Here is a 16,020-nt window from a genome sequence, read left to right as displayed (position 1 = left end):
AACAAAACGACCAATAAAGTGTATTTCTTGACCGTAAGGGAAGCTTTTCATCCGTTGACCGAGACTTTTCCCTTTTGTGAGAAGAAAAAAAAAAGGAAACAGGGCCACGAATGGACGGAAGACAAATAGAAACGATACAACGCCTTCCTTCCCAGGGTTTCCGAGGAAAAAAGTCCAACAGTAATGTGAACCACGCAATACTTAAGATTTTTCCTGTGTCTTTTTTTCTCGCGTCATCATGCAACGTGATTTCATAAGAAAAAATTGAAATTAACTTTTACTTTGTAAATGTGGATCAATTTTGTTCAAGCTGGTTGAAAATTAATTCCTAGGAAAATAATACCTAATTCTTATTTGAAATATTCAAAGAAGTCCTATAAATTTTTTCAAATTTTCACAATACCTTTATATATTGAAAAACGTGTCAGATATAAATCACCCATGTTTACAGTGCAAAGGTTCCAAAAGTAAATTTATGGGCGACGAGGTATTTCCTGAATACATCAAATGATAAAGGGGATGTAATAGAATTACGTAGAAAAGAGTACAATTTTTGTGAGAGAAGGAATTGCATAGAATGCAGAAATCTTCGAGTAAAATTCAGTAGAAATGCATCCCACGTTAAACGAAGTCTCAGGTAACTATATTAGAATTCAATTTCTGCACCGAGAAATAGCAACCCTCAGAGGATAGTTTAATGGACAGTGCTCGTTCAGGTTGTTCCCCTTTCTTGCCTGACAATGATTTATTATTAAATATATCTACCGTAATACCACATTCTACCATATTATTATGAAAAATGTTGGCGTCAGTGAATTATCTCAACACAGAAAACAAGCAATTTTGTAATTATGTTTACCACTAATAACCACAATGTCGATGAACTTAGTCTTCAGAAAAAAAAAAACTGTTCTCATGTCTGGCTTCTTTTCGACCCAGTTACATACAGATTAGCGAATCAGTGTCGCTATCGAAAAGTGAAGTACTATAAAACAGTTTCAAATAAAAACTTTCAAAAAAATGGTGTGTTTTAAAAAGGGACGTCTCGTTAGCGAAAGTAATTTCAGCACACAGAGTGGTGCGAAATGAAAAAAATTGAAAAGACTCTTTATCAATGCGAGTACCTATCGCTATAGACGGTAAAATTAATATAAAATGTTATATTAAATTCAAATATTAAAATTTGTGATTTTCTTTTTAATTTTGCAACGAGGAAATTACAAAATTTTCTACTTACACTTTTTTATTTAAGCTCTACTAGTCGAAAGAAATAGTAAGCTTGATTAGCCCTCCTTTAAATATTTCTAAGGTTAATCCTTTGAATGCCACAAGTTTTCTAAAATTTTAGAAGGAGGAGATCCACTTCTTTTACTTGGCCAAATACATACGTTCCGGGGTGATAGAAAATTCATCAGAGGTTTCTATACAAGACGTCACACTAGTGAGCTTCTGAGAACCCTTGACGCAGCTGAGGAGAGTTTTGTAATGAGCTTACCAACTGAAGAAGCCCTATCGACGAGATCCACGGCAAATGGGGCAGAGGAAAAACTGGCAAACAGTTGGAGACGATCGTTTCAACCGCTACAACGCGGCAGGACACGGGGAAAAAGCACGTGAAAGGTTGAATCCACACGGGAAACTCGCCAACCGTATCGTGATTCGTTAAACTTGTCCCGCGATCGACGGAAAACTGATTTATCGCGGTGAGTTCTCGCGCGATGGAAACTCAGCGTGCAAGTAATTTAGTTTCGAGGAAAGTTCATAAAGCACGTCGAACTTCTCTCTATATTCTCACGGGGAAATGAGAGGGTGTAAAAGCTGTGGTGAAGAATGATCCGGTAACTGTGAAATCCCACTTCCTCGTGATATATAACATTGCATAAAATTGTTTAACCAATCCATTCTTATTCGCATTTAAAAGATACGTGTTTGATTCTTCTCTCGAAAGTTTCAATAGTATTCAATGAAAAAATTAGTGAAATTTTCTTAAATTTTCCAAGCTTTTATGAGAACCATATGCATCTTATTCTTCGATTTCTGTCACTTCAAATTTTTAATCTTTTTCCTTCCATTTATGGATATATCATTCAACCAAGAATATGAAAATGTAAGTTTACAATATTTTGCTGCTGTGATAAAATTTATTTTGTAAAAAATAGTAAGTTTTTTATAAAACTAGTGCCAAGAGCACTATCTCCCATTATTGAATTTAACAATACTAAAATTTAATTTAATATTCGTTTTGAAATACATAAAAGAGTTCGTATAAAGTTTAAAACGTTAAAAAAACAATTACGAATTGTTCGTACAATATTCATTTATTTGTAATCCTGAAGAAAAGAAAAATGAAGAAAAAGTTTGGATAAAAGTCATAATTAAAGAGAATAGTACCTCCTGAAAGGAACAAGTTAAAACAAACACAAAAATAAGAGTCAACAGGCGTACTTTGCATTGCAGTGTAAATAAAGCACCGAGAAGTGGCTATTACTGCAATAGAAACCTGAATAAGATGGAAAATTAATTTAGGACAACAATAGCTAAAATGTGTCTCAATTCGCTACTCTTTAAAGCTTTAACAGGTGCTAATCAAATAATTTTAATAAGCTCATTCGAAAATAAGTAAAGTACTCGACAACTTCTTTTAATTTCGTTGGAACTTACTTTTATCTCTTAATTAGTAATCATAACTTCATTAAATTGCACAATTATATTCCTCGAAGTTTCATCTTTCAAGAAAGTAACTTTAAAGCATGTTTAAACTAAATAACGAAAAATCCGAGTAATTTTCAGCGAAGAGAAAAAAAAAATATGTGCCATTCTGCTTGTACGAAAACAAGCTTATACTTATTCATGAGACAATTACAATATGCTGATCTCGTTGCAACGCAATTTCGGGGATTGAACTCGCACCAGCTTTCGATGTTTTGTCTACAAGCTTTCGGCAAACTTTAAATTACACTCAGACGAAACAGATTAAAAACGGAAACGATGCGACAGAAATCACAAAACGTTAACTATCTGGAAGGAGATTTAATACGATGAATGAAAATATTTGAAATATTGAATACTGTTTGCTCAATAATCTGAGATTTAAATGAGATATGTACTTTGAAAGTTGAAGGATGAATTTTTAAATTTCTTCAAAACTTACTAGTCTTTTTTTTCTGTTACAATTAAGTTAATTATAAAGTGATTCATTAGCATTTATGCACTATAAGAGGATTCTTAATGGAAAGAAACAGCTAAAAATAGAACAATAGAAACATGAAAGAAAGCTATTTAGAATCTAATCTGAACCAATCCTTTTAGTGCAATGTTAAAATAGATAGAAAACAAACAATTTGCATTTAACCGAATAAAAATAATCTATGCAGCTATTTATATTTGACCTTACTTTATACGGGTACTCGGCTTCTCCACTTATGCAACCTATAAGAAAAAAAAAAAAGGGAACAGACTGTGTTGTACTGATGAAGACATCTATAATTGTCTCTTAGTTAATAGCTATCTTCGCCAGTGGCGGTCAAACTTTAGCCATAAATTACGGGAATTTCAAAGGAAATAATGGAATACTAAAGTTCAGTAATTAGAGAGCCGATAGAAAAGTCCAAGTTTCGTGGTAGAAACAAGGTCATAACAAAAGGTTGGGTATTCCATTCTGTTCTAATTACTACTATATCGACGCTTCAGGCCAAAACTTATTCTGGTTCAATTTCATTTCAATTTTCCTGATATTTACAAAGCGAATTAAAGCGATCGAGTTTACAGCATTCATCTGCCCAATACCGGTTCTTTGGAGAATTATTTTTGTAAACGAAGAGTCGATGGTCGAGGATGACCCGCTTAAGGAATAGTAATGGAAAAGCAAAGTTGTCAGTTATTTTATTATCAATAACCAAATATTTATTGGATAATAAATCTTTGGACTGGTAAAAAAACCTACTTGTGAGAATAGAACCAAATGTTGCCCATATTTTTGTCACTCATTCTAAACCCTGGTTTTTGAAAGGTGCATTTTGCACGTGGTATTGTGAAACTCGCTAGTGAATCATGTATGAATGTATGCACGTCAGATCACGGTCATCGCACTCGCTCGGGTACTCGTATCTTCTGTACGTGATGGAATGTCTGAAATGTACCGGTGTCATTGGTATATAATGCACATGGACCGGCTAACGTTTCGAAGACAAGAGTAAGCGTGGGTGTACTCGAATCCAGTTCATTTCACCTGGATCGATTACTCTGAAATTGTCGTCTCATTGAACGCGATACATCAATTTTCTGATAATGGAAGATGTTTCATTAGTAACTTGAGAATTAAATTGAATAATTAATATCATTGCAACTGATGATATAATAGCTAAACTGGCAATTTATGCAAAAAGAGAAGAAAGGATATATATCGATTGGGGTTTTTCTGTTTATTAATAATAGCGTGATATTTTTCAGATGAAATCCATATAAAAGCGATGAAGAAACGAGGCAATCATGACAGCAAGGTTGGAAAGAATCGACAAAACGATGGAAACGTTACAGACGATAAGAAGAATGATAAAAAGAACGACAAGAAGAAAGTAGTTTTAAACGATGACGCTCAGAATGAAGGTTTCGGCGAATGGCTACGATCTAGCGACGGTATTGAAATGATGCGACTCTTCGTTATAGCCAATTCGATTTTGATCTTCGTGACAATGGGATTTCCAAAGATGCAAGAGGCTTTCGTTATATTCAAAGAATACTTCTACGGTGAAGGATAAGTGCAATTTATCGATAGAAACTCTAAAGAAGAATAATTAATATACCAACGAGAAACGGGTACAATTTTCAAATTGTTCAATACTTGTGACACAGAAATTATCTTCAAGAGTAAATTCTACACCTGTACGCTTGTAACATGATTCAACATCAAAGAACGTAATAACGAAACAGAAATATTTCTTTCGCTCTCCTTTCAGACAAGTATCGAGTGTATCGACAAGCTATTGATTCTCGAGGTTGGAAAATAGCAAAAAGAAATATTTACGATCTCTCCAAAGGCTTTCTTTAGCCCTTTCACCGTGAGAGAATTCAACGCAAAACACGTGCTCTAAATAGTACATTTTTAGCACTGATACACAACACATTTCTTTGATAAATAATATAGTAACTATTCGTTGCAAACAGGAAAGGTGGAAGTTGTTCTTAGAAAATTTAAAAACGTATCGATAGAAAATATTAGAAAATACTTTGCAATTAGTAAAATTAATTAGAAATCTAAAGGTATCTATAACACAGGATAAGTAAGCTTCTAGAGTACCCCTAGGCACCAGTAACAGTGAAAGGGTTAAATTCGAAAAAATTCTTTATAATTTTTTCATTACAAAAAAATTGCTTGTGAAATCAACCAATCATGCTGGGAATGATTTTTCGCGGGATCTTTCTCATTGGTATACTCACCTGGTACAGCACCAACGTGTGGAAAATGATCGACGGTTACTTCAGGGATCAGTTTCGAAGCTACCTGGAGGAGGAGTATCGCAAGAATCCGCGAATGAAGAGCGACCTGCAGGGTCACTTAGCCGATAAAACGATTCCCGTTGTTACCACGCCGCAGCCGGAAACGACAGTGGCGCCTGCGCCGGAGATGATCGAAACCGAGCACGTGGACACGCCTGCGGTCGAAGTTGCAGAAAATGATTCTGCGATCGAGAATAAAGAGGTGACAGGTGGCACTAGTGAAAACGAGACCGCAGGGGTATTCACCGATAAAAATGCATTCCTGGGAACCGCCACGGAATCCCTAGTGGAAAGTAGGAAGTGGTCCGAGAACGAACAGGAATCTCAACAAGTAATTAATTACGAGGACCGTGGCCTCGAACACCGGGAGAGTGACGATGATCATCAATCAGTCTCCCACAAGTCTGAGAGCCCGCGAAAGAGAATTAAATATGACAAGCAGCTGATCGTCCCTAGGGACATTTTAAGAAGACGAAACGTAAAGACGGTCATACTGACCGAGAAGGATTTTAGGTCGGTCAGGAAGAATCGTCGCGTTTCAAACGATGATTTTTGGGAATTCGATGAAGATGCGGATAAGAAAGAACCGGTGGAAGGTATTTTGGTTTCTGAGTTACCCTTCAAGCCTAAGGTGGATATAGGAAATTTGGTGAGAGTCACCGCTGATGAATATTGCCCTTTGACTTTGGAGGATGAAGCTTCTTGCGGTGAAACTTTTAAATGGGACTGTTAATTTATTTATATTGAATAAATAAATTTAAATTTTATCGTTGGATTGAAGATCGCAAGGAACAAATGAAATGTTTCCTTCTAGGAGGTATTATGTTTAATATATTATTTATGTAAAAGACAATCTATAAAAGTTTACATAAAATATTTTTAGTATACTATAGTTTATATCGAATAAATAATATCTGCGTTTAACTTTAATATTTACTTAATTAACTTCCTCATTATCTTTGGTCATAATAGACTTATGAAAAATAAAAGTTGTATTATTTTAACCGTCTTAATTATTCACTACTCGCTTTATTAAAAGCAACTTTTGTACACTGCAGAAGCGTATAAGGTAATAAATAAATTAAATTACAGTACCATAAAGTTTTATAGACACGTAACGTTCCAATCATCAGTCTGTCAAAATTGCGAATAAAATATGTCAAATGGCAAATGATTTCCCGCTGAGAAAAGTGTTTCATTTATTTTCTAAAATGAGCTGAGGAAGCATTTTATGTGTAAGAATATAGAGACATTATTTATAGAAACTTTTTCTACGGTTGAAGAAGTCTCGACGGGTTTTAAAATGTGCCCCATCACTTCAACTGCATATTCGATGCAACTGTCCGTAAAGAAACTTTCAAACGATCGGAATGCAAGGGAACAGTCGCCTCTGTTAACTTGAATACGATGAACCATATTTTTGAGAAATTAATCATACGTTAATCACCGATAAAAGAACAGAAAGAGGGTTCAATGTTACAACGATCTGGGTCAATGCTAATTGCACTGTTGTCTTACAATATTTTATACAGGAAAAAGTTCTTCAAAGGTATCAAGGACTCGGAGAAAAAATAAAAACTCAAGTTTATAAAAGAGAAAATAATCAGCGTCGTATGATTATACGATGATCAAAAGGCAGTGATTAACAACATAATTGCCTGTTACAGTAAGAAGCAGCAAAAAAAAGGAACGAAGAGGAACTTTCTACTGGAAGTTTTAAAAATGTAACACACCGAGTGCAAGTGAAACTTGCAGTCAAATTAAAAAGACAAATTTCATTGAAGATAAAATTTCCAAGTAAAATAAAAATCATAAAAGCTGTGGAATTTAACAAGCACTTTATTAACGTGTTTCATGTACATTTCAGTGAAAATGAACACACGTGACTGGGACGGTCTGCACGAATAGGGTCACCGTTCGGAATGATGCTGTCCTTTGACCCTGAAATTCAGGTCTCATATAGAGAAAACTATCGTGAAAGTGAAGAGAAACTGGGATCTATGCATTTCTATGCAAGTTTACGATTACCAGGGAAATTGAATTGCAAGAAGAGAACGTGTAAAAGTTTCAGTTTCTATCATCCTGCTCGTTCGCTGCCATTCTCTTTCACTCGATAACTTATCTAGCTTCCGTGCATTATGATATTTTTCACGGGTCTGATGTTACTGTTGTTTGCAATCGTGTTGGTGACACCGAATAGTGTCGGGTTATTTAAAGGTCTTCGCTATTTCTTTATTTGAATTTTTAATTTAATTTTATTCATTGTACTGCCAACTGGTTGATGCCAAAAATGAATGAGAAATTATTCAATGAGTTGATTTTGAGAAAGCAAGATAAAGTAAAAGTAAAGTACTTGCTATATGCGACAGAAATCGAGAGCGAATTTCTACCGGAATAACTTGAATATTACATAATTGCAATCGCGAACTGACTTTGAAACTATTACACGCCTATGTAATAAGCAATATCCACCAACTAATTAATGTCAAGTACAAATTATATCTGCGTACGTGTACTGTTACTTATTCCTTGCTACCTATCTCTAACACTATAAATTTTATAACGCAAATAGAGTAATTTGTTGCAAAAAAGATTCGTCTAATTATAGTAATATTTAGAATTTTCTTAAATTGTTTGTTTCTTTGTAGCATTAGTCGGAAATGACCCCCGCAATGGCTAACGCGTTGAACAAAAGATGGAATATAAAATTTGCAATGTTCTATTTTCACGTAAAACCGTTCCACAGTCGACATTGAAATTAATGATTTACTAACGGCCGTCCAAGGCAACGGTTAATGCAAATTAGATCACGAACAACACTGCTAGACGTGAAACGCAAACTCATTAAGGAAATTTGCTCGTTATTATTCAACGAGGATAACAAAAGGATGCATTTAGTTTTAGAGATCATCTTTGAACGCCAATTAAAGGAAACAGCAACAACCGTAATTAGGTGGTTAGATAACAATCATTTGTTTTAACTCTTTGAACATAAATTACAAGTTTCGTGTAAACGTTGGATTACACGCAATAACCGTTTAATCGCTGTTTAAACTATTATTAATAGATCGCAATCTACACTATTTGAAACTTTTAAAAAATAATTAGTTTTGAATATTAATTGGGTTAGGAATGCAGTTTTCCGTAACACGCGAGTAGAATGAAATTATTACAGTCAATATCATTTCTCGAGTGTAGAAATATCTGATCGCTAGATAGAATTAGGTATAAGAATGTATAATTTATCATTGTCAGCTAGCTAGCGCCTGTGAAAATGTAATTAAAAAAGGAACTTGTCATCAAGAATGATAGAGTATTCAATTACACTCATGAGCGAAGAATTAATTTTACGTTTGCGACATCTAATATACCGAGTACAATAATTAACATGCAATTTCTTTAATGATAATTTTCTTTCGATTCCTGCACCGTTGTTTGAACAGTTATTTGAGTTATTTGAAATTCTACACGAAAATTTCTTAAATTTTAATATTTAAAAATTGCAAAATTGTAAAATTCCAAGATTTCAAAGTTCTAAAACTTCTAAACTTCAAGAATAAAAAATTTAAAAATTCTAAAACAACTAAATTAGCAGTAAATTATATCAAATAATAGTTTAACAGTATTATTTCTACAGCATTAATAAAACTCAATATTAAGGCACTCTTTTCCGAAGAAATTATATTTACTAGAGCGCAAAGAACATGATAAGCTACAAATAACTGTGATAGAGGTCTGAAAACAGTCAGCCAAGACATTAGTAAAACTAATTTGCATTAAAATGCAAATAACGAATGCATCTAAAAGAGGTGATGTCCGTGAACGCATGCAAAATACTCACACGATTCTTTTAACAACGTTACGAAAATTCGCTGCGTTGCAAAATTATTTCAACAAATTATAATAAAAACTGCTTTATCGTCATAACAAATGCACAAATTATTTTTCAGATTAATTAAATTTACTACGCTAAAAAATATTTAAATGCTACATTTCAAAATAGTCTCTATATAATTTGTATAAACAAAATACAGCAAATTTCAACTCGTTTCCTTATTTTTTAATTTTTCAAGTTATCAGTATAATGATAAAATTATTACTTACACGTAACACTTCATTTAAGGACAAAATATCGCGCGGAAAAAATTCTAGAAAATTTCCTACACTGTCGTATCATTACTCAAGAAATAAAAATCGAAACTGAACATCAACGTGCGATGTATATTTTCAAGGTGTTTACCTTATCGTCCCATAATGATATGATAAAAGCTTGAAACATCAATTTACATTTAAAATTACACTGGTACCGTTTCAGCGAAAGAGGAAAAGCGACGAAGATGTAATCTGTCCCTATCGAAGTACAAGAGGTACGCGTGAAAAATCACACCGTATTGGTTGCTAATTATGCAAGGCGACAAGAATGTATATACGTATGTGCATCATTTTACGTGTCCATGCCCATGGTCAACGTGTTACATATACGACAGGTGCAGGAAATGCATGCCTCCGGCTTTAAACTATGCCTTATCGGTATACGCGTGTTGAGAAGTATAAAATCCAACCCGTTGGATCATAAATAATAAATCCATTAGGTTTCGTGCTTGCAATAAAAATTTATTGTATGTACTTTCCATGGGAGGATTATCTGCCGAGATTCTTCGTGTTTATTACGTTTTCAATATTTTCATCCTTGGTACGATGTACCAGGGCTCGTATATTTATTCTTGGGAGAATAATAGTTATTTATATGGAATCATTTTATTTTATTACTATACCTAACTCTTGGATTTAAATAATTTGAAATTCTCATTTTCTAATTCTTGTATCTAATATTTCTTTAAATATTATTTTTCTAATATTTGAAAGTCTTTCGTTTGGAAATTCGAAATTTCCAAATAATTTTAAATTCAGTTTTTTCTAATTTTTCTTTAAATATTATTTTTCCAATATATGAAAATTTTTTGTTTAAAAATGCGAATACCAAATTTTAGATTTTTTCGCAGACGTTTCATAGGTCTGGGTCGCGATTAACCCAACCACCACCGATTCGCGCTTTAACATGTCTACCTATCATGAAAGCATGCCATAAAATGGCACAGAATCATTCTGTCCAGGTCAGTTGTCCAGTCGAGTTTGTTATGTAGCGCGCATTGCTGGAAAAAAGGACAGATAAGGAAAAAACTCGTAATGAACGGACAAAACCGTTTCCTAGATAACTGGGAAACATCGACAATGGCCTCGTTACGATCGACGACGATTTCTCGAGACTACTTCCCGTATGCTTCAATTTGGAATGGAAAAAGTGCACGACTCGCGGCAGGAAGTAATGTAACAATTCGATCGACATACGCGCCATGTAATGATACATTTCAGGTGACGAAAGGATTAATGTTGATCGTTTCCTTAATGTGTACTGTGTATTCTGTTGGTAGCTCATAATTTATTAAACAAGTTAATGATTTATGTGGTTGATTTAACTTTAACACGTGTGCATCCTGTGTTATAGGTTTCGCAAGTATAATCATCGAGAGGATGATGTTGTGTACTTGAAAGATAATGTATATTCCGACACTTTCATCATTCATTCGGTAATAACAAAAAGATATTGATTCATTTTTTGTTTGTAAATGATTAAAGACGTATCAGTTGCCAGGTCAGTTGTGATTACATTAGGTCGATGCATCATTTCTTGTCGCTTTCCTTTACATTTTCATTGCAAACTAACAATTGATGATTAATTTGATGATAATGCTTGTAATTAGTGATTTACGACTAATTACACTTATTCATTGAATCTACTGCAATTTTTGACGATTCATTCATTTTAATAATTGATTCGATAATTAATAATCTTGGTAATATGAAATTAATATTACTTCTTTACGATGTTTTTACAAAATAAAATTACATCTCATTTCAACATCTTATTTCACGTCCTACTTTCATTTTTTTCCTTCAATATGTTGCATATTTTATTACCTTACGTAAGAGATCAGATGCTTATCTCATTAACAGATAACAGCAAGCTTTAAATTAAAATTCTGCTTCAATGTAAGGGTTTGAACGTTACATCGTTGCGAATGAAGATTCGATTTTAAAAGCCTCGCAACACGTCAACTTTCTTTTGACATGAACTTAACTTTCACGATTTGACAGGATCGGAATTGAAATGAAGAAAGCAGCACGATGTTACCTATCGATTTGAGGGAACGCACAACTCGGAAAGCGGTTCGTAGTAATTATGGGAAACATGCAAATGGACCGTGAAACGAGCAACACTAATTAGCTGGATTACTGTAGGAGAAAATCTTTTCACTTTCTTCCTGTCGTTCTTTTGTACAATGCATTTTCTTTTTCTCTCATTCGACGTACAATTACGCGTGCAATTGTATTCTCCCGTGGATTTCTTTTTCTAAATGAAGTCGTTTCGGAGTTCCAGTAACACGAAACGTGTGAAAACGTGTGATTATTTAATTTACACGACCCTAATTTCCTATAATATAAAATTTTTCAATTCTTCAAGTGATATTGTGGAGTTTGAGATTATAGAAATATTAATAACGCTGCAAAGATTTAATTTTCTAAAACTCAAATTTGTTCAGCGTGAAAAATTACATTGTACAATTCGAGATTACAAAAGTACTACTTTGAAATTTTCAACACGTTCCTGAAAATTAAGAATTTTTAGAAATCCTGCAAATTCTAAATGAGAAAATTACAAAATGATGTACAAAATAGATTCGTGAAATAACAGGAAATCAATTCCGTTCAATTTTATTCGACAAATCTCTGCGTTACGCCATCCTTTACGTAAGTCAAGGTTTTACTGCAAAGCAATGCAAAATAAACAGCAATGTTTTTCATGAAATTTCCGAAACGTCCTAACGAAACAAATTAATTTACATATACTATACATTTCTGTGTGCAGTTAATTAGATGAAAACTGCATCCTTCGAAGGTCTGACCGACAACCTGTTGCACGTGTTTGTACAACCAGTAACATTCTTGCATGAACCTATCGAGATTATCATTCTTAGAGATATGAAATTCCATCCTGCATTTTCCAACTGTTTCTCCTACGTTTGAACCATTTAATTGAGAATGACAAGGTAACTCGTCATTGGAAAATGCTTCTCCAGGAAAGATCGCGAGTTAACTCGCCTTGGAACTTTGAAGACGACCGACGATATATTTTTAACCTTTTAACTGGACACGACGAGTTAAATTATCACAATATATTTGACAGAATGCACTTTTCATAAGTGAGTTTCCAGTTAAGTATTAATGAGCTATTACAATGCAACTGGGACAACATGTATGTTTTAAATAATTGGAGATTCCAAAAAATATTATAAAACAAAATGACATGGTGTTCAGTGAAGTATATTCTGGAATTAATCCGTTGATTTCAAACATGAATGTTTTATAACCATGTTTCCAGTTAATTATAAACAGTTAAAAATGACAGAGCAAAAGATAAGCCTTGGAAAGTGATGAAGAATAATTAGTCTCATAAAGTAAATAATATGAATAATGTATCATAAAGTAAAAGTGAAATGAGCATCGGTACAGGCAACCTACATCTACTACTTTCACGTGTATATCTACAAATGTATATAAACCTTGAAGCTTTAGGAATACAAATTTTCAACGATTTTATAAATTATTCATATCTGCTGCATTCGTAACACGAGTTAAAGTATCATATGCATGCTCGAGCACGTGAGTTACCCACTTTCGTATAAGATTCAGGTCTCGTAAAATTGTATACATACTGAGATTCGCCATGTTGTAAATAAAGGAGAACACTTGGCATTGAGTGTTTAGGTAATTTCTATAACGGTTAATGTATATGTAGAATGAAAATTTATAGAAGAAATGTGATAACTTTGCTACAGAGCTAAACAGAAAGCTTATGGTTCTTCTGATAAGGCAAATTTTAATAGATAACTGTGTGAATCTCAAATCAAGAATAGATAACAGCTTATCAGAGCTATGATTAATTTAATTTAATTTAGAATCTATTTTTTTATTTATAGCATTGTCATCATAGCTCTGATAAATAATTATGAATTTTAGATAAATTATTTTCAATCTCTAACATTTATATTGTAAAATATTGTAAAACTGTAAATAGTTAAAAATTATTTTAATAATGCTGCTCTTTAAATGTAAATTCAAAAATATGTCATCTACTACATATTACAATACAGAAATAAAAATATTTCAAAACAAGTTTTTACTTTCTCCATTCTGCAACTCTTATCCATGCAACATGAATGAAAAAAGTCCATGTGTATCTTATCTTCTTTCATTCATGTATATTTCCGTCATACTATATAAACAAGGAAATTCATAATATTTCACGAATAAAGAAACCATTAATTAAAACAATTAAGTTGTTGCTTTACAATTTGAAAACCTATTATTATACACTGTTCGAAATAATCGTAAGATCAGTGAATCTAATGACTTCATATATTGTTAGTTTTCAGTTTTATAACTTTAAACAATTTTATAATCAGCTATCATTTCCGCAAAGGAGCGACCTTTTTTATCATTAAGACACTTTTACCCAGAAAAAGGAACATTAGATAAAATATATTAAAAACCTTTTTTAATTATTATCAATGATAAGACAAATAACTGTAGATATTATTAGTATTGCAAAGCCATAATTTGCTGAGACACGTGTTATTTTCGCAGGAACGCGTTTCTCAGAGTGTGGAACATTTTCGCGTTAGGTGTTCCATTACAAAATCTGTCCACGTTACGCAAAGCAGGTAAACGTGCAATGAGGTTTGAACTGCACACCGAAAATCGATCACGTATGAATGCAACGGTACTCCTCCTTTTAACATTTACCAGACACGGTTAAAATTCTAAAACAGCAACCCAGTGATATTTAAAAAATATATAAATATCGAAAACATTTATTTTCATCTGTTAAATTAAAACACGGTTAATTTAACTGTGGACGTTAAATTAAGTAAAATTCAATATTAACAAATTTTAACACTAGGAAGAGGAAATCGTCAAAATTAGTTAAGAAATATTGAAAATATTGTTTTTCCCATCTAAACAATTTTCTAAAATTATTTATTCTCGTTTAGAAGTACTAAGTAAGAATAATATTAAGAATATTACTAAATTAAAATCATTTCTTCAGTACTTCTAAACAAAAATAAATAATTTTAGAAAATTGTTTAGATGGGAAAAACAATGTTTTCAATATTTTTTAATTACTATAATTTATATTTTAAAGTCTATACCAAAATGAAAAGATAATCGAAGAGGAAATCTTCTAAAAATTCTAGCCACGTTTATCGCGGGAAGGAAGCATGTCACGAAAGCCGGCGATAACAGAATGAAAGAAAAGTTAGGAGGGAAAGCATAGCAGAGAGTTGGTGGTCCGGCACTACCTGTTGCAGAGGAAGGGCTATAGTAGAAACACAGCAGGATCCCTGGAGGTTCGCATTCCAGCAAGGAGGGCTGAGAGAAAGAGAGACATGCGCCGGCACGCATCGTTTTAGGAACTGAAAAGGGCCCTTTTAGACCTCGACTAGAGAGGACCCGGATGCCTGGTCCTTCGAAGGACGGTATTGTTCCGGGCCAAAAAGCGCAGCACACCGTACGAGACCACCATGGCGTGAAACACTACGGAGTCTGAATGCTGGCCCAACCTAACCTCAAATTCCATCAAGGATTAATACGAAAACATAGCCACTCACCTCGATGATCAATCCTCCCGCGTTATTCTCGTTGGACAACGATATCTTCTTCATTCATCGAACAGGAGGTTTCACAGAAAATCACCTCACAAGGCTCGTGTCAAAACACTCCGCTCCACTCGCGTTACCACAGCGCATAATGTGCACTGTTTGAAAAGCTCGCGGTTAAAAACACGTAGGAATTCGTTGTTCGACACGGTTGGACGGTTTTAAACACGCGAAAAGCGTGCGCTTCGCGTTCACGTGGCACGAACAACGCCGAGGATAAATTCGAGACGCGATCAACAACACAACTTTGACTCGGGTGCTTCGAAACGAGAGAGATGAATGTGACAGAAACGCTAACCGATGTGTTGCCGTTTGACCTGTCTCTAAACTGACCAATCGCCTTGCAGGTGGTACGCTAGGATGCTTCTCGCTCGCTTGGTGGGGGGAGAAAACGGGAGGGAAAAAGACCACCTGACGCGCAACCTTTTGGGGTCCGCTAAAAGATCACTCTGGGGGACCATAGGGGTCCTTTCGCCGTATCTTGGAACTCGCTTGGGGGATTTCAACCGATGGTCGGTAAGGTAACTATCCTAGTGGTCTTTAAATGGTATTAAGGTGATACAAGCGTCGAGGCCGAACTTTGAATTCCGCGTCGGTAAAACAGTTAACGTTTCATCGAAAATTAGGCCGAACGGAACTGATTTAAGCGCCACCTCAATTATCCCATGCTATGCTACGTCACCTTTCGCATACACCTGTGTATAAGTACATAATTAAACAATACTGGCCATGCATTCATTATTAT

At 34.1% G+C, this 16,020-nt stretch overlaps 3 protein-coding genes across 6 annotated transcripts in view; 2 read left to right on the top strand and 1 right to left on the bottom strand.

Moving 5' to 3' along the window:
* Nucleotides 1-15,586, bottom strand: part of LOC114874307 — a 100,740-nt gene extending 85,154 nt beyond the window's left edge. For all 3 annotated transcript variants that reach the window (XM_046285280.1, XM_046285279.1, XM_046285277.1), the window contains exon 1: nucleotides 15,228-15,586. The gene's annotated coding sequence lies outside the window, so the exon portion shown is untranslated. The remainder of the gene's footprint in view (nucleotides 1-15,227) is intronic.
* Nucleotides 1,573-4,757, top strand: LOC114874324. Of its 2 annotated transcripts, none has more exons than XM_029183510.2 (2): nucleotides 1,573-1,703; nucleotides 4,450-4,757. In XM_029183510.2, exon 2 carries the CDS (start codon nucleotides 4,470-4,472, stop codon nucleotides 4,755-4,757), a length of 288 nt encoding a protein of 95 aa, XP_029039343.1. In that variant the 5' UTR covers nucleotides 1,573-1,703; nucleotides 4,450-4,469. The 2 variants fall into 2 exon arrangements, with proteins under 2 accessions (XP_029039343.1, XP_029039345.1); XM_029183512.2 differs by lacking the exon at nucleotides 1,573-1,703 and adding an exon at nucleotides 1,710-1,838.
* On the top strand, nucleotides 5,376-8,798 carry LOC114874323. Its single transcript, XM_029183509.2, has one exon. It carries the CDS (start codon nucleotides 5,390-5,392, stop codon nucleotides 6,227-6,229), a length of 840 nt encoding a protein of 279 aa, XP_029039342.1. The 5' UTR covers nucleotides 5,376-5,389; the 3' UTR covers nucleotides 6,230-8,798.
* Nucleotides 15,587-16,020: the final 434 nt, after the last annotated feature.

The sequence above is a fragment of the Osmia bicornis genome, chromosome 3 (genome assembly GCF_907164935.1).
Source record: "Osmia bicornis bicornis chromosome 3, iOsmBic2.1, whole genome shotgun sequence".
NCBI lineage: Eukaryota > Metazoa > Arthropoda > Insecta > Hymenoptera > Megachilidae > Osmia > Osmia bicornis.
The sequence above is the reverse complement of the archived record's forward strand: the minus strand, read 5'-3'. Positions and strand labels throughout refer to the sequence as shown.

Excerpts from the sequence above, each read along its gene's own strand:
- LOC114874324 (XM_029183510.2), top strand. The coding sequence starts at position 4,470 with ATGAAGAAACGAGGCAATCATGACAGCAAGGTTGGAAAGAATCGACAA.
- LOC114874323 (XM_029183509.2), top strand. The coding sequence starts at position 5,390 with ATGCTGGGAATGATTTTTCGCGGGATCTTTCTCATTGGTATACTCACC.